The sequence below is a fragment of the Juglans regia genome, chromosome 1 (genome assembly GCF_001411555.2).
Source record: "Juglans regia cultivar Chandler chromosome 1, Walnut 2.0, whole genome shotgun sequence".
Classification (NCBI taxonomy): Eukaryota; Viridiplantae; Streptophyta; class Magnoliopsida; order Fagales; family Juglandaceae; genus Juglans; species Juglans regia.
Window position 1 is genome coordinate 31,606,048 of NC_049901.1, and position 24,892 is coordinate 31,630,939.

The window sequence follows — 24,892 nt, forward strand, 5'->3', positions numbered from 1 at the left end:
TTATTCATTTTTTTTCTCTCATTTTCTAAACTTTATAAAATATTATAATTCAAATTATTTTATTACTATTCAAAAATTATTTTACTAATATTTACATATTTCAAATCTATCTCATTCAAGCATCCCTAAGTTCGTTTTTCAGCCCGTTTCAAATCGGGTCGGTTATTAGGGATCGGATCTGTAATACGTTTTTCTTTTAACAATCCTAACTGCCGACGCGCGTGGGGTAAAACCTCTCCGTCCTCACGCATCAGCCTGTATGAAACGTAGAAACGTAGGAGGATGACGTGAAAGTCGTCGCCTTCTTGAGCTGCAGAATGACCTAACTTAACCATTATGCTTAGAATATAGTATATACTCTCTCTCTCTCTCTCTCTCTCGCCCCGTCTGTTTTAGAGGGGTTCTCATAGCCTAAAATTCTCTCAATTCCCAAAATAGACATATTCTACACGCACACACCCTTGCCGTTGCCCCGTCTCAACGCCTAATTCACGAACACCCTAGAACCCACTTTTCTTCTCCATTACAATGCACCCAACTGAGTCTATTTTCCCTTTTGTTTAGCGTCGCGATTGCTCGCATCTTTGGAGGTTGGTTCTGTGAATATGGAGAGATCCGACGGCAAAGCCTTCAAGGACTTCGCTGAAGATTCCTCAGGTCGAATTTCAAGATTCTCTTTTTTTTTTCCTTTTTTTTTAAAAAAAATTTAAATATGATCTTTCTTTTTATGTGATTCAATTTTTAAGGCTTTTTTGGCTCTAAATTGCTTGCTTGCATACCAGAATAAGAAAATAAAACTTCTTTGTTCTATCATTTTTGTTCTAGGAAGATGAAGCCTTAACAAACATTCTTTATCCCCATTTATTTTTTTGATTCCTCTTGGCTACCAACAAAATTATCTTATTCTTACATATGCGACTTTGCTTATTGTCTACAATAATATATAAGTTTAAGTTTAGGTTATGAGTTATGAGTTATTTCGCCAATCAAGTCCGGTTTAAAGAATTTCTGTGTATCAGTTTTAACGTTTATTGAATTGAAGTTTGGTTTAGTTTAGGGTTGCATAAAGTTATATCTCTCCATGTTGTCCAAGCGTTGGTCCTAAACGGTGGGGAGATGAATGGATTATTTGCAAAAAGCTTACTAATTGGGATATATGAAACTGCTATTGGATTGAGAACGAGAATAGTTAGTGTGAAAAATGTAACTTTTTGGCTTCTTTTTCTGGGATGCAACTCTACGTTAGAGATTGATCCCCAAAACTGGATGCTAATTTGTGATGGATTGAAGCAGAAGTAAGAATTATTGCTGATCTGATGTTCTTTTATAACTGTGTTTTGTTTTTCACGTAGGCAATGCACTCTTTGACGCATCGCAATATGAGTTTTTTGGTCATAATGCTGTGGAAGAAGTGGAGTTGGGGGGTTTAGAAGACAATCAAGATAATGGTCCCACATTTGGACCTGCTGACGATGAGTATCATTTGTTTGATAGAGAAGAAGTAAGATTTTTGTTGTCTTCGAAAAATGTTCAACTTTTTTTTTATTTGTAAAAATTTAAAAAAAAAAAAGTTTAAACTTACCTTGTTGAAAAATGTTTAAATTTATATCTCATTGCATGTCACAACTCACAATTATGATTTCCATCATGCATTCCTTATGGTTGTAATCAAATGTATCTCGAATTAGTGTCATGACCTAGGGAAAGTGCTAAACACGTGCCACTCCCAAAAGATTCAGTTGAAGTTACCACTATCAATGTAAATTTTCACTATAAAAATCTGATACGGGACTCAATGTTTATGTAATACGTTCACAAATTTCCCATGCAAGATGGGACTTAGCACAATTTGGGGTATCACAATCTCCCTTACATATTTCATTCACTCAATGGGGATGTAAAAAATATGTCAATAGGTATGGTATATACTTTCCTTTTCTATAGTTGTACCTTTCTATGTTTTTCAACCTAGCATCTCAACTATATATAATCCTATTTTGATTATCCCCATCTTTACACACTTTTTTTTCAATGACGGGGGAACCACCCCACGGTAGAGACCTTAGGACTCACCCATGGAACCTAAACCCTTGAGGAAACTAGCACAGCAACCCACCACCATGGCCTCCGACTTAAGTCGCAGTTTGATCCCAAGAACCTGTGACATAAGGCTCATGCACACAAGTTCTCCCTTACAACTTGGGCTACCCACGGGTGGGTTTTATACCCTTATACATATACAGACATTCATACAACGTTATCTGAGAAACTGTCCAATCCTTATGGGACTTCCATCTCAGTTCCTCATCAACGTTGTCATTTCACCTTACCCCTTGTTGCTTCACTCATCCTAATCACCTATACTTCCTAATTACCTGGATTCTGCTTAATCTTATCATATGGGTGTTTCCTGCACAGCCAATAGCACTACTTGGTTTTGGCTTTCAATTCATCCATTTAGGCCAACTACAATAGTGTTTGAGAGTTGAGACTCCGTTGATGTTTTCACTGGAGGAGATGAAAAAAATAAACAAACATCTACCTTCGTCTTCCTGAGTTATTGTTAATCGGGTAACTACCTTAGTGTCAAGCCATGCTATGCTTTCAAGGATTCTAGGGAGAGACCTAGGAGTCTGAATCTGTTCCCTCACGCCTATACCTCACGTGTCGAGAGTGCTTCTGAGCTCATTCCAATAGATGAGATATAGTTTCTGTATCAGCTGAAGGAGAGTAGAGCTCCTTCCAATAGATGAGATATAGTTTCTGTATCAGCTGAAGGAGAGTAAAGAGGCTTCCCCAACCTTGAGCTAAAGGAATTGTATCATGTGTATCGTGAAGAAGTCATGAAGTGGAAAATGGTATCCGCTTGAGCATCAGTTTCACTTTAAAAGCTATTGTGTAGGTATCCTAGAGAAAGAGGTTGAACTTCTTTATCTAAATCTGAACATGGTAACATGCTTCTTTGATTGATAGAAATCTTTGAAGGTTTGGTTATTCACATGCAGATTTTTTTAGGGTAAACAGGTTTATTTATTTATTTATTAATAAGATAAAATATAATTAATGATAATAAGAGACGGTATCCCGGTACACAGGAAGTATAAATGAATCCACTAGATAAACAAAAGACCTGTTCACCTCTGTGAACACCAACTTCTCTCTTAGTATCATATTTTGTTTCTATTAGATGTTGAAATAATTTACTGTTTCAAAATTGGTCAGTTTCTAGATGTTGGTTCGTTTCTAGATTTAGAAGGAAGTTTTAAACACTGAATAACGCATCAAGGAGATAGTGGACTCATTAGACAATCTATCATTAGAAAATGTATACTCACTCTCTCCTCTATCTTTCAAAACTGCAAGTTTAGTGATGGAGTTATGTTGCATTCTCAACAATTCAATTCACTGGGTCTGAAAACTAGTAGGTTGTCTTCAATTTACTTATTTTTCATCCCAGGTTGTAGGTTTCGGATCTTTGCCTGACGTGGATGATCTAGCTGCTACTTTTGCAAAGGTTAGCTTCCTTGAAATTGATGCTCATGAAAGAGTTATATATAAGTTTTGACGAGTTTCTCAATTTCTTTCATTTTTATGTCGTCTCTCAACACTTTGTTTTTGGTATTAGATTCTAATTGTATTGCTCTTTTCTCTTCTTTCTATATGTTAAGTTATAACAGACCCTTCTACTTAAAAAAAAAATTAAAACACCCCCTTCCTCTAAGCTTAGGGATGCTACTAACATAAACAATTCTACAAGCCAAGAATAAGAAGATTCCATTATTAAAATATTCTGAAACGTCATCGATAAAACCCAACAGTAGCATTTATTTCAAAACGATAAAGTTATGAGTTCTCATAAAACCCTTAACGTTATGAAGAAAGACATTATAAAGAAAAACTCGCTCATAAACAATAAAATTATTCAAGTCTTGGTCTTGGTCTCCATATGCTGAGCCTGACCTGTAGACCTATCATTGAATTCTTCATTATCTATGACATTTAAAACGTAAAGACAACAGTGAGTCGAATACTCAGTTAGCAAATATAATAGAGTAAACATTTATAATATATAAGATTTCAATTTTTAACACATGCATAAATAAACTTAACATTAGAAAGAAAACCTCTAGATCATACATATACATCACATGCAATTCCTCATTACACATGATTATGCCTTGTGTACAAGGTCGGTGATCTTTAAGATCACGATTCCAACCAATTGTCTTTGGTGGAACCCAACCAGAAAGGAGATGGACATTACTCAATGAACTCGTGCTCTCGAGTGAGCCATTTTTGGCATTACCATGCATCTCTCATCCTTTAGCACCGTTAATCCTCAAAATTTATTAGTCACAATACAGTACGTGCAATCATGCAGTACTTTCCTAAATTTATTAGTCACAATGCAGTACGTGCAATCATGCAGTACTTTCCTTTTCTTTCCCTTATGTTTATTCATTACTAACATTAATATACATTACAATTGCATAACAGCACATGCAGAAGCATTTCTTAATTTATTTACATTCACAATTTTCATATCAATTGAGAATTTGAGATATGCTCCTGCATGTGCTGATATTTGATTGTAAGTATTTATGTTAGTAATGAATAAAATTTTAGGGAAAGGACAGGAAAGTACTAATAAGTCATATTGAGAGACACATACAAACTTCTGTGTTAATACCTATACAAACTTTACTTTCTAGACTAGAGCTTGATTTCTCCTTTTTTTAGGGCATTTTTGGGGAAATTTTAGTTTGGTGTTTCTTTACTTTCTGTGTTTGTATCATCATGTGCAAATGGTGTAATTCTATTGCTAATGCAATTGGGGTTGTCATCATTGTGTATAAAGTCTAGGTCCTAGCTAATGCAGAAAATGTCCACATTATAGTTTTCAGTCGCTGTGGGAGTTTCCAAAAAGCCCTAATGGTAGTCAATAATTTTTTTATAGGTAAAAAGAAATTTATTAAACCACATAATTAGGCATAGCCCAAGTACACGGAGTATACAAGAGAAAACACCTAATTAGAAGCTAAGAACTAGAGAATGCAACAAAAAATCATGAAAACATGTCCTGTCCAATACAATAGTTGATGCGCAAAGTAATAACATGTGGAAGATAAAATCTGTAATTCCTCCCAACGAGCATTCTCTATCTTCGAAACAATGACCGTTCCTCTGAAGCCAAATACACCACATAAGACATAGAGGAACCATCTTCCAAACTGTAGCAATTCGGCGATTACCCTAAATTCTTCTCTAGCAACCCAGAAGATCCACCACCCTCCTAGGCATCGCCCAAGCAAGACCAATCCTATTAAAAATCTCGCCCATAGAACCCTTGTTACTTCACAATGTAGAAGTAGGTGATCTGCATTCCTTTTGCACGTCAATAGTAATGAGACCATGCTTTCTCAAATTATCAGTTGGCAAAATTTTCCAATGAGAATCCAGCCGACCAAGAAAAGCAACCTTTTTCAGTTATCTGACCAAAAAGTTCTTGTTCCACGATGAATCCAAAGCAACCTATCCTCCCCATTGAGCTCCATATTAAAGGCATACAACATGCTGAAAAAAATCTGAGATCTCACCCACCTCCCAATCTTGTACGTCTCTAATAAACCTCGCATTCCACTATAAAAAGTCATTGGAGTTGTCCATATAATTTGCTACAGAAGCTCCATCAAATGCAGTCCCAAAAAGAGAAGGGAAAGCATTCTTTAGGGCAGTGTCCCCACACCAAATATCATGCCAAAATTGAATCTGGGATCCCCGACCCTGCCACCACAAATCTGAAATTACTAATAAAATCCCCCATCCATTCCAAATAGATTTCCACTCTCCCACACCTCTTACTTTATTTGAACCACCTCCCCAAATGCTCCCATATTTTGCATCAACCAAAGAGCGTCCCCCTCCTGGTGATATCACCATAAACATTTCCCTAGGAGTGCCTTATTATAAATTCTCAGCTTTTGAACCCCTAAACCTATTCAGCAGTCATATAATTAATCTTCACAGCCTCTAACTCAACTAGATATTCATAGGTATACTTCTGGAATTTTCCTGCAAATTGGCAGCAGGGATTTCTTCATGATAACCTCATGTTCAGGAGATTTCTTGAGTGTATTAGACTTATAGGACAGCTTCTCTATGATTCTTGATTTTAATCTCAAGTATGCGCAGTGTGTCTAGGAGAAGAGCAAATTTTTAGGGCTTATGACAAGTATTTTATAGTTTATGGTCATATTGATTATCTTCTTTACTTAACGATAAAAAAAATAAATAAAAAGCTCTTGCCCATAATGCTTGGCTACACTATGCAGCAATTAGTCCTCTTGGTTTTTATTTTTCTTGGTGCTGTAGAGATATGGGCAGAAATATATGGAGAGGGACAGCATTTATAACTTAGATTATAGAGCAGGAAGAGCATAGATCGATGAACTGCTCACTTATGACTGCTGCAACAGTTAGTAAGGCCTAGAGGGCGTACCCAACATGCATAGGAGGAAGAGATAGTTTTCTTGAAGTTGTCTTACCCATGGTGGCAGCACCTTCTATGATTTCTTTTAATGATTTGACAATAAAAACTTCAGGAAAAGAGTTGTTGGCAGGCCACGGCAAAAGAAGTACCTCTGGTTTATGAGCAGTGGGGCTGACTTAGAGGAGAGGAAAGAAAGTTTTGGGCTTTCTTTTCTTTAGGGCTGGTGGCACAACACAGAAATATGGTATGTTTTTCTATTATGTGCTAATTCTTGTTTATGAAAATTTGAAATCCCTAGGGTCAATTACAAGAAGAGGGTGGCAGCTAGGTTAATGAGAAGGACTGCTTTACTTTATTGAGGATTGAAGTCTAGGTATAAAGGGGTCGGCAGCTAGGGAAATTTCTAGGCTGTGCAACTGCTATCTAGGGTTAGGGTTTCAAAAAAATATTTAGGTTTCTGAGAGCACAAGGAGGCAACTCTAGGGCTTCACTTAGGGGCTGATCATCATCTTCTTGGGCTTTCTAGATGTTTTACAATTAAAAACTATCCTCTTTGTTCCAGAATTTTGGCAGCTGCATACCTTAGTAGTTCCATATGGTTTCTTGGCACTATCCCAATCCTTAAGAGTTAAAAGCTCGTCCTAATCTATCTTAAAGTGCCAGCTGCTGCCAGGGTTCCCAAATGTGGATAGTAGGAGGATTCATTTATGGGAAGAAATTTCGGGTGTTTGTAGTTGGTGGAATTTACCTTGGTGTTTTGGAGGGGATTTTAATCTCACTAGGTTTCCTAATGAGAGGTCGGGGGATTCTTATTTTTCAAGTGCTATGGATTCTTTTTTAGATTTAATTTTTGAGTTAAATCAGATAGATTTGCCTTTGGTGGGAGGTGAGTATTCTTGGTCTAATGGTAGATCTTCTTCTAGGTTGGATAGGTTTCTGGTCTCTTCTTCTTGGGAAGCACACTTTTCTGGTTTGACACAGAAAGTTTTGCCGAGACTGTGTTCGGATCACTTTCCCATTATGTTGGATTGTGGAGGAATTGTGAGTAGAAGAAGTTATTTTAAATTTGAGAACGTGGCTAAAGGTTGAAGGTTTTGGGGAAAAGGTTAGAGGTTGGTGGTATTCTTATAATGTTTCTGGCACTCCTAGTTTTGTTTTGGCTAGAAAGTTGAAATTGCTTAAGATAGATTTGATGAGATGGAATAAAGAGGAGTTTGGGCTGTTGGATACCAAGAGGAAGCGGCTTACAGAGGAAATGCAATCTTTGGAAGAGAAGGAGGTGCAAGGGTTGTTATCGGAAGAGGATAGAATCAGGAAATTAGGGGTGGTTTCTGAATTGGAAAATTTAGCCTTAATGGAAGAGATTTCATGGAGGCAAAAATCGAGAGTGTTGTGGCTGAAGGAGGGGGATAGGTGTTCCAAATTTTTTCATCAAATGGCAAATTCTCAGAAGATATAATGCGATTGAGGTCCTTCGTGACGGGGATAGGTTGATTTCGGATCAAGAAGATGTTAAGGCCCACATTGTGAATTTTTATGAGCAGCTGTTTTCAAAAAAGTTTTCTTGGAGACCAAAACTGGACATCCTTGCTTTTGACTCTATAGAGCAGTTGGATGCTTAGTGGTTGGAAAGAGAGTTTGAGGAAGAAGAAATTCTAGATGTGGTAAAAGGTATGGACAAGGATAAGGCTCCGGGTCCGGATGGGTTCACTTTGGCATTTTTTCAAGATTGTTGGGATGTTGTTAGAGATGATATCATGAAGGTGTTTGCCGAGTTTCACTCATATATGAGGTTTGAGTAGAGCTTGAACGCTACTTTCATTGCTCTTATTCCGAAGAAGGCAAGGGCTGTGGACATTAGAGACTTTAGGCCTATTAGTTTGGTGAATGGCATTTATAAAATTATCTCTAAGGTGCTGGCATATTGTTTGAGTAGGGTGATGGAGAGGATAATTTCACCATCTCAAAATGCTTTTGTGAGGGGTAGTCAGATTTAGATTCTGTTTTAATTGCTAGTGAATGTATGGAGAGTAGATTGAATGTGGAGAAAGCTGGTATTCTTATTAAATTGGATATGGAAAAGGCTTATGACCATGTTAGCTGGGAGTTTCTTGATTATTTATTGAGGAGATTTGGTTTTGGTGTTAAATGGTGCTCGTGGATTAAGCATTTTGTTTCGACTTCAAAATTTTCTATTTTGTTGAATGGAGAACCGGCTGGTTTCTTTTGTAGTTCTCGCGGTTTGAGGCAAGGCGATCCCATTTCCCCCTTTCTTTTTGTTATGATTATGGACGCCTTGAGTAGAATGATTGAGAAGGCTGTGGAGGGTAATTTCCTGTCCAGTTTTGTGGTGGGTAATGTGACTAGGAACAGTTTAAAGATCTCTCATTTGTTATTTGCTAATGACACCTTGATTTTTAGTGAGCCTGATTTGGATAATATTCGTGCTTTAAGAGCACTTTTGCTTTGTTTTGAAGTTGCTTTGGGGTTAAGAGTTAATTTATTGAAGCCTGAAATTGTTCATGTGGGTGATGTTCAGAATTTATCAGACTTGGCTAATTTACTGGGGTGCAGAATTTCTTCTATGCCTTTGAGGTATCTTGGGCTTCCTTTGGGAGCCTCTTTTAAAGCTGTCAACATATAGGATGGGGTGATTGAAAAAATTGAAAAGAGGTTAGCGGGTTGGAAGAGGATCTACTTGTCTAAGGGGGGAAGACTAACTCTTATAAAGTGCACTTTGTCCAACCTGCCCACCTATTTCCTTTCTCTTTTTCCTCTTCCGGCAGAGTTGAAAAGAGGATTGAGAGTTTATTTATAAATTTCTTATGGGGAGGCAATGGAGAGGATAAGAAGTTTCACTTGGTTAGTTGGAAGAAGGTTTGTCAACCACTGGATCGTGGTGGTTTGGGGATCAAATATTTAAGGGTTTTTAATAGAGCTTTACTTGGGAAATGGCTTTAGAGATATCAATTGGAGGGTAAAGCTCTTTGGAAAAATGTGATAGAAGTGAAATATGGAACTTTGTGGGGAGGTTGGTGTACTAATGCAGCTAGTGGTGCTTATGGGGTTAGTTTGTGGAAATTTATTAGAAAAGGATGGGATTCCTTCTCCAATAATTTCAGATTGAAGGTGGGAGATGGAAACAGGATTCTCTTTTGGCATGATTCAGAATTGCTAGGGATCATAATGCAACTATTTATGATTCTTACTGCAGTAGTAACAACAAGGTTGAATGGAATATCATTTTTACAAGGGACGTTAATGACTGGGAAGTGGATGAAGTTAAGGCTCTGCTGATTAAACTCTACAGTTCAAAGTTGGTGCTTGAAAGAGAGGATAGCAGGGTGTGGATTCCTGCTGGAAATGCTAAGTTTTCAGTCTCAACTTATTACAGAATTTTGTCACGCTTTAGTAGTTGTGTGTTTCCTTGGAAAAGCATTTGGAAAGTGAAAGTTCCCTCTAAGGTTGCTTTTTTCTGTTGGGCGGCATCTTTGGGTAAAGTATTGACTACTGATAATCTCAGAAGGAGAGGTCTGTTTATTGCTGATTGGTGTGTTATGTGTAAAAGGGACAGAGAATCAGTAAATCACCTGTTTCTTCACTGCGAAGTGACAAGATTCTTGTGGAATGTGGTTTTGAGTTGGACAGGATTACATTGGGTAATGCCTAGAGATGTGGTAGATCTGTTGGTAGGGTGGAAGGGTTTGAAGGGCTGTAAGAAGGCGGTGAGAGTTTGGAAGATGATTCCTCCTTGTCTTATGTGGTGCATTTGGCTTGAAAGAAATGGGAGATGCTTTGAAGATAAAGAACGCCCATTGGGAGAGCTTAGGGATTTGTTCTTGAGTACTTTGAGTTCTTGGGTTAAAGCTTTTGTAATGGAGGATAATTTTCTGCATTTGTCTTAGTTTTCTGGTGTTAGTTTCTTTTCGTTTTTGGAAGTTATAGGTGTTTCCTTTGTATATGTCCCGTGTACTTGGGCTTATGCCTATTTCTTTGAATAATATTATTACTTATAAAAAAAAATACTTGGTTCTTCAAATTTATAAATAGGTTGTGATAGATTCCTATTCTGCCTAGGAGTTGGCTGATTTGTAATAAAATGCAACCTGTCATCTCCTATCGAATATCTGGTCCATTTTTAAACATAATAAATAATACACAAAATAACTATGAAGGAAATCATGGGCCCGGGGACCTAGGGTTCGAATTCCACCCCATACCTAGAGATTCTAGGGCTTGGCTATAACAAAAGTTTTCCCAATGCTGGTGTTTAGAGCGCAAAATATACATTTAATGACAGTTCACAGGTGACTGCATTAGACTTTATTCCTTGTCGGTATAGAAGTAGGTCTTTAGTTTCTTATACTTGTAATTTTATTTCCTTCAAGATCCAGGAACTAGATGCTGTCTATCATCTCGATCTATCCCTAGCTACATGATTCTAACTTCTGTAATGTATGCTGAGTTCATTTGATTCGTCATTCAAACATTATAACCAGCTATTTAGCATGGAGAATTGTTAGATATGCAATAGTGGTTATTCAACTCATGCCCCCCCCCCCCCTCCTTCATATTTACTTTGCTTTTATGGTTGCGTGAATGGAGGTACTGTTTAGTCAACCTTTTAATTGTTATGGTTATGCTGGTTGCTTCTTGGTGGCATATATTTTTGTGATTAAAAACATTGAAAATTGAATGCTATTTACTAGAAGCTTCATTTTAGCTTCATTTGAGTGAAAGTTGCTTGAACATCATTGCCATCGTGATGGTTGTAGTTTTTCTATTGATATTATATTGCCCTTAATCGCAGTGCCCATATAATTTTTTAATCTTTATCCCGATTTAGTAGTTGACGATGTTATGTTACACAGTTGAACAGAGCTGTAACAGGACCAAGACACCCAGGAGTTATTGGTGATAGAGGATCTGGATCTTTTTCAAGAGAAAGTGAGTAACCTTATTGTGAATATTTTCTGCCTTTTGGTAGTCTTTAGATTATTGGTGATGCAATTGGGTGTAAGTTGGGTCAAGACATGCTACAATCTAATTGAAAGTAGTAGAAGTAAACTTTTATGTTGAATGGATTCTTTTGTAAACTGGACTTGCCTGTTCATTCTGAAATGCATAGTTAGAACAACATCTGTGTTCTTTTTTCCTTATTAGAAATAGAGACCACTATGCAGCAATGCTTCATTTTTTCCCCTTTTGATCACCAAATTATTTAGATGTTGAAGAAAATGTGATGTATTACACATGCAGTTTGATGAGCAAAGGGATCACACAGCTGTTGAGCAAATTTTGTGGGTAGTTTTCCCTTTTCCCTTCTCTCTCTCTCTATGCCTGAACTTTTCTCTTATTTCTGGTGCCTCTCGCCAGAAATAATCCATTAATCTCTACTAGAATGTTTGTTTTATTTTCATTTCAATATTCATTTATTCTCTTCCTTTTCTCTTTTTCTCTTTGGTTTTGTGGGTTGTTCTTGATACTAGTTTTTCGATGGGTTCGTGTCGGAAGCTACGTATTGATCAGAAGCTATTTGAGTTTAAACGAGAAAATGCTTAGTATTGAAGGATGACAGAGAGCAGTCAGAGGGTCACTAAGTTCATTTCCATTGATGCTGCTATGGAGTGGTTGGCATCTGCGCTGGGGGAATCAATAGTTTCGGTCGGTTTTTGTCTTTGTTAGAGTTTGGACAATAAAGAAGGCATGGCTTCATCGCTATTCCAGAAGTGTCAAAGGGCGAGGGGTAGAGGAGGTTTGAAGAATCGTTGAGAGTGGATGTTTCTTCTTCCTCTGTTTCGGGCGTGAAATACAGAGTACCTAAGAAGGTTGTATCAACTTCTCACGTTGCCGAGGGACGGAAGGGGACCTTCGTGGAGGTTTTGAAGAAGTCACCGCCAAGCATGAAGGGTAGTAGGGAGGTTCGTGGGGTGTCTGGTGGGAAGATCTTGCATTCGGGAGAGCTATCAATGCAGAAGTCTGATCACATTCTCAAGGGTGATGTTGTGATTCCCAACGAAGGCACATCAAGGATTGGGAGGGATTTCTCGTTGAAGGCCATGCAGGATGCGTTATTGGAAATGAAATATAATGTGGATCTCATGTTGAAATGGGTAGAGTTGGGCATGGGCCCTGTGGGCTTTGAAGGCTCAAAAGATGGCCTGGTGGATACGCAGAAGGCTCAAAAAATGTAGTTCTCCAAAATAAGCCTGTTTTTCCAGTTGAAAATTTTTTGGATCATGAGATGGACGATAGCTCGTTATTGGCTTATTTTGGAGAACTACATTTTTTTTTATGTCGGGGAACCTCTCCAAAGTAGGGCCCTTTGGACCCACCCCTGCAGAGTAAATCTTAGTCCTGTGCACCGCATTCTCGAAAGTTTTCCTACACGGAACTGGTTAAATCGCTAGCATTTCACCAAGAGGTGTGGCCCCAAAGGATTGTTTGCACCCATGAGGTGTTGAACCTCGAACCTTGAAGGGAGTGATGCCCACACCAAGGCCTTCACCACATGGGTCAATCACTTGGGGTTGACAATTCTGGAGAACTACATCAGGAGGCATCATCTGGAGGGGATTTGGTTGAGCCCAATTTATAGTTGGAGTTATATGAGGGGGAGACCGTTTGAGGATAATGAGGTTGAGGTTTATCGGTGGTTTGTGGGATGGTCAAAGATAGAGCTTGGCTTGGATGGTTTTTCTATGCCCTTTTTTCAAGCTTGTTGGGATGTTGTGAACGAAGATGTGATGCAGGTTTTTCAGGAATTTTTCTCTTATCATAAGTTTGAGAAGTCTCTTAATGCCACATTTATTGCTCTTATTCCTAAGATAGCTGGGGCCTCTGAGTTGAAAGACTTTCGCCCTATTAGCCTTGTGAGTGAGGTCTATAAGATAATTTCAAAGGTGCTTGCTAATCGTATGAGTACGGTGATGGAGAAAATTATTTCTAAACCCCAAAATGCTTTTGTTCGGGATAAGCAAATACTTGATTCTGTGCTGATTGCTAATGAATGTTTAGATAATCAATTGAGGGAGGGTGCCTTTGGTGTTATTTGTAAGCTAGACATGGAAAATGCATATAATCATGTAAATTGGGATGTCCTTTTCTATATGCTTGGGAGGTGTGGATTTGGGGAGAGATGGTGTGCGTGGATTAGACATTGTGTCTCTACCGCTCGTTTTTCAGTGTTAGTTAATGGAAATCCTTGTGGTTTTTTCCATAGCTCTCGCGGTTTAAGACAGGGGACCCTTTATCCCCTTTCCTCTTTGTCATTATCATGGAGGCTTAAAGTCATATGGTGGAGGCTGCTATTTTGTTTTTTTTTTTGGGGGCTGTTTCTGGTTTTTGGTGGGAAATGCTAATTATGGTTTTATCACACTTTTTCATCTTCTTTTTGCAGATGATACTCTTTATCTTTTGTGATGCTGATCGTGGGCATATTCAAGCCTTAAGGGCTGTATTATTATGTTTTGAAGTTGTATCAGGCCTTAAGGTGAATTTGGGTAAGTTGGAGATCGTTCTGATGGGGGGAGGTGCGAAATATTAACTGTTTGGCAGCTCTTTTGGGTTGTAAAGTGGCTTCCTTACCTATGAAAATCTTGGCCTTCCGTTGCAAGCGTCTTTCAAGGCTAAGTCTATTTGGGATGGGATAGTTGAGAAGATTGAGAAAAGGCTAGTGGGTTGGAAACAATTATACTTATCAAAAGGGGGTAGAATACTAGAATTACTCTTATTAAAAGTACTCTTTCCAATCTCCTAATTTATTACCTATCTTTATTTCCATTGCCTGCAGGGGTGGCAAACCAGATTGAAAAATTATTTTGTACTTTTCTCTGGGGTGGAATGGGAGAGGAGACTAAAATCCACCTTGTTAGTTGGAATAGAGTTTGTTCTCCTATTTCAAATGGAGGTTTGGGGGTTCGTCATTTGAGTAGTTTCAACAAGGCTTTGTTGGGGAAATGGTTATGGAGGTATCAATTGGAAGGGGAGTCGTTGTGGAGGGAGGTTATAGATTGGAAATATGGGAGTGATTGGGGGGGGGTTGGTGTTCTAAGGAGGCTAGGGGGGCTTATGGTGTGAGTTTTTGGAAATTTATTAGAAAGGGATGGGCGAATTTTGCTAAAATTAACTTTGCTGTTGGTGAGGTTTGAAGGATCCATTTTTGGTTTGATGTTTGGTGTGGTGACCAGGCTCTTTTTAGTGAGTTTCCAGTTATTTTTAGTGTGGCAGCCCATTGGAACGCTACTGTTCCTGATTTGTTAGTCTCTTCTAATGGAACCTTGTAGTGGGATGTTTGTTTTACTAGAGCTGTACAGGACTGGGAACTTGATGAGGTATCTGATTTTTTCAGCTTCTTATGCTCCCTGGGGATTGGGGGTAATAGAGGGATAGAATGTTATGGAATACGGGTAGTAAAAAGTTTTCAGTACGGTCTTACTATAAGGCATTGACTGTTCAGCATTGTTCTCCTTTTCCTTGGAAACGTATTTGGAGGTCTCATGTGTCTTCCAAAGTCACTTTTTTCATACGGACAGCATCACTCGGGAACATTCTGATGATCGATAACTTGAGAAAGCGTGGCTTTGTTGTTATGGAGTGGTGTTTCATGTGTAAGAAACATGGGGAATCTGTGGATAATTCATTTACTTCTGCACTGCGAGATGGCAAAGGCGTTGCGGGATGATATCTTCAGTAGAGTTGGGCTGGCTTGGGTGATGCCTATGAAAGTCGTGGATCTACTTGCGTGTAGGATTGGGCGTCAACATTCTCCTCAAGTGGCTGCTGTGTGGAAGATGGTTCCTTTGTGTCTTATGTGGTGTATTTGGTGGGAAAGGAACAAGCAATGCTTTAATAATAAGGAACACACTATGGAGGAAATTTGGAATTTCTGTGTTCTCTTTATTTCAATGTTTTTCTGCTATAGTGCTTAATGGAGCTTCAGCTCATGATTTTTGGTTTTCGATATCTTCTTTTAGAATGTAATTAGGTGTTTTCTTTTGTATATTTTCTGTATACATGGGTTTTGCCTATTTCATTCGATGAATAAAGTTCTTTCTTATAAAAAAAAAAGTTTTAAGTAGGCTTTTGTTTCTACTCCAAAATGTGAATCTTGGAATGGTGGGGGCCTACTCAGTCATGCACAAAGTGATCGTTTGATGACTCGTTCGATAAAGTGATTTTGGGATTCATTTCAATGACAAAAACCACTTTCTGCAGAAGTGAGTTTGATACTTATCCAAAATTATATTTGGGATCTTAAAGTTGCTTCTGACTTTATTTTTGAGATATAGACCCAAAGTAAGGAAACAGAGATAAACTTCTTCATTGGGTGCTTGATTTTGCCAATCCTAGCGTTCCCAAAGAAAACAAAACTAGCCAAAGGAAATATTCATTTTTTTATTTTTTGATAAGTAAAGAGTCAAAGGAAGTAATCATAAGAGGTCAAAAGTATCGCAGTGATTTGATATTCTGTGATATTTTAGAAGTGAGCTTGAAGTACAAAAACACACTTTTGTAGCTTTGTGGAAAGAATATATAAAATATGAGGATAATGGTGTTCTGTCAAAATATTAGTTGGCTTAAAATGGTGAAAATAAGGAACCATATACAGCCTAGCGGAAATGCTTCTGGAAAGCTGTTATTTAATGAGCATGAAAATGTCAAAATTCAGTCGGTGTAATTTGGTGACACAAATTGCATAGTTAAAATTTGTTTGAAGCTTGTGACGTAGTTGATTTTCTATATTAGCGTACTAAAATATGAAGTTTGTGTGAAGGCATCAGAAAGCTCGATGATTGGCAGAAAATGTATCAATTAGTCCTTGTAATTTCACTTTTTGTCATTGTCGAAATTCAGTGTGAAGCGCACGCACGCGCACATATTCTCAGCCAATATGAATAATATTTGATATAGTGGAAGCAAAACTGATTTAGCTGTAGCTATTCATGCAGCTTAGAGTTAAGAATCAAGTCCGGTGCTCATTTGTTTGTTTACCTCATTAGAATTCGTCATTTGTTTGTTAATTGCAAGAGACTGCTTCTTGTTGCCCCCTCCACCCCCTGTTTTCCCTTCTGAACTTCCCTTTCGCTAATGGCAAGTTCTGTGCAGGTTCATCTGCTGCTGAGTGGACACAAGATGGAGACTTTGGTAACTGGTTAGATCAGCATATGTTTCACACAGATAGTGTTGAAGAAGAGAAGAGGTGGTCATCACAACCTCAACCCTCTGCTCGTGTTGCGGAATATAAACCTTTGTACAGAACATCCTCATACCCCGAGCAGCAACCAGTGCTGCATCGCTACTCTAGTGAACCAATTCTAGTACCTAAATCAACATTCACGTCTTTCCCTCCACCTGGAAGCAGATCCGAACAAGGTTCACCACACCACCCTAATATGTCTTTTCTTGGTGGTGGTCCACAGATACCGTTCTCTACACCAAACCTCTCTCCTTGTTCTAACTCTACTCATCACTTGGCTGGTTTATCTCATGGTTTGAATTATGGTGGAAATATGCTTCAGTTCACCAGTGGTGGCCTTTCTTTTAATAGCAGGCCGCAAAATCACTGGGCCAACCATGCTGGTATATTGCATGGGGATCACGCAGGCCTTTTAAACACTATTGTGCAACAACAGTTACCTCATCAAAATGTACTCAGGTCCCCACAAATAATGGCACCACAGCAGATGCTGCAACAGCAGAGACTGCACCATCAATTACCCTCTTTGGCCCATTTTGCGGCACTACAGTCCCAACAGTATAATGTCCATCCATCATCCTCACATAAATCAAAGTTTGGATTGACTGATATGAGAGACCAAAGACCAAAATCATCACAAAGGAGCAAACATAATCTGCGTTTTTCTCACCAAGGATCTGATACTAGTAGCCAGAAAAGTGAGACTGGGTGGGTCCAAATTAGATCCAAGTATATGACATCTGAAGAAATAGAGAATATACTTAAAATGCAGCATGCTGCTACACATGGCAATGACCCATACATTGATGACTATTACCACCAAGCAAGTCTTGCCAAAAGAGCTACTGGATCGAGGTTGAAACAGCCTTTCTGCCCATCTCACTTGAGGGAGCACCCTTCTCGAGGCCGTAATAGTACAGAACAACATCCTCATCTCTCCATTGACGCTATTGGTAGGATACCTCTCTCTTCCATACGCAGACCTCGCCCCCTCCTTGAAGTCGACCCTCCTCCCTCTGCTTCTGGTGATAGCTCTGACCAGAAAGTCTCTGAGAAGCCTCTGGAACAGGAACCGATGCTTGCTGCTAGAATCACCATTGAGGATGGACTTTGTCTTCTTCTTGATGTCGATGATATTGATCGGTTTCTACAATCTAGTGCATCCCAGGATGGTGGGGCTCAGCTCAGGCGAAGGCGACAGATCCTTCTAGAAGGTCTGGCAACATCACTTCAACTTGTAGACCCACTTGGCAAAACCAGCCACACTGTTGGGCTGACTTCCAAGGATGACCTTGTGTTCTTACGATTGGTCTCTCTTCCCAAGGGTCGAAAACTCTTATCTAGGTTCCTTCAGCTTCTCTTCTCTGGTAGGGAGCTTGCCCGAATTGTTTGTATGGCTGTTTTTCGTCATTTAAGGTTTTTGTTCGGCGGCCTTCAATCTGATCCCGGAGCAGCTGAGACGACCACTCATCTTGCAAAGACAGTTTCCTCATGTGTCAAGGGCATGGATTTACGGTCGCTAAGTGCTTGTCTTGTTGCAGTTGTTTGTTCTTCAGAGCAGCCACCACTGCGCCCTGTTGGAAGCCCTGCTGGTGATGGGGCGTCTATTATTTTGAAATCTGTCCTTGAAAGGGCTACTGAACTGTTAACTGATCCTCATGCTGCTGGTAACTGTAGCGTTCCTAATCTTGCGCTGTGGCAAGCTTCATTTGATGAATTTTTCACGCTTCTTACCAAGTATTGCCTGAGTAAATATGAAACTATAGTGCAATCCGTATGTTCACAGATCCAGCCAAGTACAGACGTGATTGGATCTGAGGCAGCCCAAGCTATTAGTAGGGAAATGCCTGTTGAGCTTCTACGTGCCAGTCTTCCTCACACTAATGAGCTCCAACGGAAACTTCTATTAGATTTTGGTAACCATTCCATGCCCATTGCTGGGTTCAATGCCAGCGGGAAGAGTAGTGGCCGGATAAACTCAGAATCAGTGAAGGGTTGACTGAGGATACCAACAGATAAATTTCAAAGGTTTTGGAAGAATGTATGCTTTAGTTGATTTTTCTCTGCACATCTTCTTTGGATGCTTTCGTGAAGTGAAAATCAAGTACGGATGTGCTTTGGTATGCTTTGATGAAGTAAATCTGAGGTGGAGATCTCTCTTGAATGTTTGCACGAAGCGAATCTGCTTTGGAGTGAAATTTGGCTGCATGGGAAGTGTATGCAAGGCATGTGCGATTGTTGCAGGTGCACTTCAAGGCTTGTGTAATATATGTTATTTAGCTTACTTGGGACAAAATTTCCTTATGATGCTTATTTTGACGATTTTATGGTCTCACACAATTGTGTATTATGATGGAACTTCATGGTGCATGTTTTTAACCGAAATTCTTCTTTTAGGGAGTTACATTGGTGCTGTGTTAAAACTCCAGACAAAGCATGGTGGGCATAGAATGTACAGGTTGATCTTACTGAACCTTCCCAAAACTTCGTTTCATTCCATCTAATTCACTTGACTGATTGGTCATTGTCAGCTGTAGGTTACCTATCTACTTGGATGGACACATTTTTCTCTCTTGCTTTGGCTTGATGGATGGGAAGGGGTAGCACCGAATCCTAAAATTCATTAGGATCGGTTAAGGCATCGTTTGTTTTCAGAGATTTGAGATGAGTTGAGTTTAAAGTTAAAAAATTAAATAAAATATTGTTAGATTATATTTTTTAATATTATTTTTTTTTTTAAGATTTAAAAAAGTTGAATTATTTATTTTATTTTGTATAAAAATTTAAAAAAGTTATAATGATGAGATGAGAGATTTTTAAAATTTTTAAAATTTAAAATTTTAATCTTAAAAGCAAACATTTATTTTGGGTCCACAGCCTATAATTGTAAAAGGCCTTATTCTAGTGCTGCTGCTGCTACTATTACTAATAGACAACTTACAATAATTTTGTAAGTCTTACCATTTAACATTTTTGGGCCTTTTATTTATTACGGAACCAAACTCATAAGTTTGACAAAGCCATTGAAAGTTAGAATAGAGGTATGACCGATCTAATTTTGGACAAATGTTGAACCAAATCAGTATACATTGATTCTTTTGGTTTATCACTTATTTATCACCGAAATCGGAATTTTTTATATTTTCAATCTATCGTTTACACGTGTGGCATTAAATAAGTTTCGTATTATAACTTTTTCAACATTAAATTTAATTGTTAGAGTTTAGTATTTATTATTAACAATTAATAATTCATTAGTGTCTAATTAACTAGTATAGTATCCTCGTTTGTATTCGCAGATAAGATGAGTTGAAATTAAAGTCAAAAGTTGAATAAAATATTGTTAGAATATATTTTTTTAATATTATTTTTATTTTGAAATTTAAAAAAGTTGAATTGTTTATTTTATTTTGTATGCGAATTTAAAAAAGTTGTAATAATTAGATGAGATGAAATGAATTGAGAGGAGTTATAAAAACAAACGAGGCCTAAGTAGTGTCTAACTTATATAAAATGTTATATTAATTTTATGTTATAAGATTAATAAACTTGAATAATATGATTAAAATCTCATGTTATATTAATTAACAATTTAGTATATAATATGTATAATATAATATAAAAACTTATATATAATATAAAAAATATATATTATAAAATATATATACATATATATACCTGATCGGTTGATACAAACCGATTTAAAAAAAAATAGTAATTATTAATAATTACTAATTCATTAGTATCTAATTATCTAGTATAGTGTACGTAGTGTCTAACTTATATCAAATGTTATAAGATTAATATACTTGAATAATATGATTAAAGTTTTATGTTATATTAATTAGTAATTTATATATAATATATATAATATAAAAAATTATATATATATATATTGGTTCGGTCTGGTTCAAATCGATTTTCAAAATATGAAAACCAGTTTCGATATTTAAAGAATTGGGATGAGACTAGTTGTGACCTAGACCAAATCCATCGGTTCAACTAGTTTTTTGGATTTTTTTATACCCCTATGTTAGAACTCAAAATACATTGCATTTCAGTGATTTATTTAAATAAAATAATTTTGTTTCTTCTTGGCGTTTTTAAAAAGTTTCTTCAATTTTTTAATAAGTTTGGATATTGTTGTCAAATCGAATATTTTGTTTAAAAAAAGGGGTGGACATCTGTAACACACCTTCCCTTCTGTTTTTCGTTTTCTCTTTCTTTTATGGATAACCATACTCCACCTACTGTTTTACAACCTCTTAGACTCTCACGTGATTTTTTTTAAACAAAAAGCACTAAATAGGCTTTAGAATTCAAAATCATTTATTTTCTCTTGTTCTCGCCTTCTCCCCTCCCCCATGACGTCTCTCTATCATCTTCGGCCACCACTACTGTTCAACGGCATCTCAAGTGAGTCTCTCTTCTTCCTTCTATCATCTATCTCTCATGCTCTCTCTCTCTCTCTCTCTCTCTCTCTCTCTCTCTCTCTCTCTCTCTCTCTCTAGTTAGGGCACATCAAGAGTATGAGGAAAAGAAAGACAAATGTGGTGTTACCTTATGGGGTGTCTCAAGCAGTTGGATGTATGTGATAGTAGTAGACGACGATAATGGCAACTATAATAGTAAATCTTAATTTCGCAGAGAGAGAGAGGGGGAGATAGAGATAGAGAGATAGAGAGGGAGAGAGTTGAGGTGAGAGGTGGAGGAGAGAAACGTACATGAGATGATGTTGCCGAGCGGTGGTGGTAGGTAGAGATGATTGAGAGACGATATGGGGGAGGGGGAGAACGTAATAGTAAATTTTACATCTTGTCCGAGAGAGAGAGAGAGTCGAGGTGAGAGGTGGAGGATAGACTCACCTAGACCTCTGTCTTGTCTCCCTAAGCCAAGTTGTTGGGTTTGTGGAGACTAGTTCATTCTTGTGACAACCCGACTTGATGACTTGGCTTAACAAGGATTTGTCACAATTTTTTTTGTAAAATTCTCGACCCAAGCCAAAGTAAAATGCCAAACATTTTTTACATGGTTTATGACTCGAGAAATGCCAAATAGGAAGTTCGCTTGAGTGAAGTTCAGACAGAGAGTTCACTCAACACTTGCTTGACATGTCGCTCAGACGAACATTAGACAAAAAGTTTGCTCGAGACTCGCTCGACAGCTTACTCAAGCGAATAACCCAGCAATTGTAAAAGTAGGGTTTCCACCGTACAACCCTATAGATGTTTATTATGAACAGTATGGCTAGTTCTGAGCATTGTAATTTCTCCCTATAGTGTACTTTGATATTCCTTAAGAGAATAAAATCATCTACAATTCCGTGGACGTAAGCACATTGTCAAACTATGTAAATTTTTGTGTCATGTGATTGATTTCTTTTTTTGTTCTATTTTACTTTATGCCATCGTTTTACAACACAAGTCTCATCCTATTGCTCCATCCTCATAAAGATCCTCACAAAGGATGGTTAAAATATAAAATATAGAAAAACGAGTCAAATACTCGATAAGTAACATCATCTGTAAACATATTATCAAACATAAGGTTTCTTGAAAAATATGCATACTCATAGTTACATATGTAAATAATATGAACCTAAATTGTACATGAAATGCCTTAACTTATCTTTCATTTGTCATCATTGGCCGATACCAACTGTTGACTCTGTGAGTTAGTGTTAGCGAATATTGAAGATTCTGATTCTGCCTATGGCCACGAGTTGAGAATTTATACATAAAGAAGACAACACTAGGTGCACTATCAGAGTGTACGTCCTAGCAATGCAATATGCCTTTTGACCTCATGATAATGTCTTCACTGTTATAACATAGACCATTACGTATCTTAACAGTCATACCTCATCATAATCATGCGTATATACTTTCTTCTCATAACTTGCCTTTTCATACCTTATCATATCATAGATATAAAATAAAATCGTAACTTTTCATAAAATATTGTGATACATGTTTCTTCATATAAAATCATGACCTTTCATAAAATATTTTGATATACAAAAATCATAATTTTTCATAGATATCTTGATGTATAATACCTCACATAAAATCATGGTTTTTCATAAATAATTTGATGCATGATTCTTCACATAAAATCATGATTTTTCATAAAATATTTTAATGAATGTGTCATACAACTAACACGAATGTATGCATAAAAGATTATGACATTTATAAATCTACTATGGCAGTAAAAAATTATTTTCTCCATGACTTGGGTATGTAAAAAATGGCTTCCCATGAAGAGTATACATCATAATACTTTTATGATAGACATGTTGTTTACCGTACATACATGTAAATGTATGATCATGTTAGGGGTACACCAATTACCTATACAATTAATGTATTGTCACCTAATTTAGTAATAAACATGCACTTTCTATTTAAAGCCCAAAATGCTTAAATAACCTATTTTTCGTAAGCCTAAAATCATTACAATAGTAAAATATCATCAATCCCAAATAATTATACGATTAAATCATAAAATTATTTCCAAATCCAAACCTTTATTTTCTCTTGATTTTCCAAAAAGTATTGGTAGGAAATTTTTTGTAATTTAGCTTAAAACACATCACACGTCATATGCTTCTAGGTACTAGATTTTAGACATTTGAAGGAAGGAAATGACTTTATTTCAAGAGATAGTGGGTGCTGGAGCTATGGTTGTGTGCTTATGGCAAGGATATGTCAAGGACTCCCTTCACTTACACAAGCAAGAACAAATGGAAAATAGAATGCAAGAAAGAAAGACAAAGGAAGAAGAAACAAGGAATTAGAGTCTTTATTCTTGGAAGAGATTTTCGAGGAATCTGCAACGTCCAATTCACTTCATTTATTAACAAGTCTGAACAACATACAAGTTTTCAATTGTCAGTCTTTTATACAAATGAAATGCTAATTAACAAAATGTAACATTTTATTCCAATTCAAGTTAATACGCAATGTTTCAACATTCTCTATCAACTGTCCTTCTTCGCACTACAAAATGCACTGCATCACTTAATCCTCAAACGCACCATTTCGACCTTCAGTCTATTAATATTTTTATCTTCCCACATCACTTAGATTCCTCCCAAACTTTACCCTAACAATCCCTTCTCCTTTAAGGCCCTTGAACTCAAGGCCACTTACAATTCTCCCTCCATTAAAAGACCTTGTCCCCAATGTGTGGATAAAGGTTGCTTAGCTTCCACAGAGATTTCCAAGAACTGTCTTTTACTGGTGCTCCCAACCATTTCACAAGAACCTCGGTTGCTACATGATTTCCAACTTTCCTCATCCTCCTCTCCAGTATAGATTTAGGTTCAGGTTGAATTTGCCCTTGTGAATCCAGAGGAGGTAATGTCGGTAGTGAAGTGTTGTGCTATCCCAACATTTTCTTCAAACTTGACACTTGAAAAACCAGATATATGTTGGAAGTGGATGGTAGGTTAAATTTGTAAGCCATTATGCCTATTTTTGCAACCACTTGAAAAGGACTGTAGAACCTTGGAGTGAGCTTTAAGTTATGGTGCATTGAAAATGTCTTTTGTCTATAGGGTTGGAGCCTAAAAAATATCCATTCTCTCACCTCAAAGCTCCTCACAATCATTTTCCTGTCTGCAAACATTTCCATTCTCTGCTAGGCCTTGTGCAAGTTCTCTTTTAATAGTGCCAAAGGCTGCTCCCTTGACCTCAACTACTGATCCAATGTAGCATTAACAGTAGTCCCTGGAATGTAAGTGAGCAACTTAGGTGGAGGATAACCATAGAGGGCTTCAAAAGGAGAAACCCTAATTGAAGAGTGACATGTGGTGTTGTAACACCATTCAACGATAGGAATCTACTGGCTCCACTCCTTTGGCTTGTTATTGTTGTAGCATCTTAGATGCCCCTCCAAACATTTGTTTAATGCCTCAATTTGTCCATCAGACTGATGGTGATAAGCAAAACTCAAATTCAATGAACTTCCTTGTAAATGAAAACCTCTTCTAAAAGTAGTTGGTGAATATTGAATTCTTATCCGAAACAATGGATTTGGGCATTCCCATAAGACTAAAAAAAAATTATTTGAGCCACTTTACTTGTCGTATAAGGATGTGAAAGAGGAAGAAATGAGCAAATTCTGTAAGTCTATCCACCACTATGAATATCACACTCAACCCATTTGAGAGAGGGAGGCCTTCAATAAAGTCCATGAAA

The 24,892-nt window shown here is 37.4% G+C and overlaps 1 protein-coding gene across 6 annotated transcripts; it reads left to right on the plus strand.

The window, feature by feature from the left end:
• The first annotated feature begins 235 nt into the window (after positions 1-235).
• Positions 236-19,380, plus strand: LOC108993576 (protein PAT1 homolog 2-like). 6 transcript variants are annotated; one of them, XR_004801294.1, is made up of 7 exons: positions 236-657; positions 1,353-1,501; positions 3,458-3,514; positions 11,362-11,437; positions 16,598-18,932; positions 19,086-19,146; positions 19,220-19,380. XR_004801294.1 is itself a non-coding variant. In XM_035689076.1 (6 exons), the coding sequence occupies exons 2-6, from the start codon at positions 606-608 to the stop codon at positions 18,685-18,687; spliced, it is 2,424 nt and encodes an 807-aa protein (XP_035544969.1). In that variant the 5' UTR covers positions 239-350; positions 565-605; the 3' UTR covers positions 18,688-19,073. The 6 variants fall into 6 exon arrangements, 3 of the variants coding, with proteins under 3 accessions (XP_035544963.1, XP_035544969.1, XP_035544977.1); XR_004801293.1 differs by having other exon boundaries at positions 19,226-19,380; XR_004801292.1 differs by having other exon boundaries at positions 19,086-19,380.
• Positions 19,381-24,892: the final 5,512 nt, after the last annotated feature.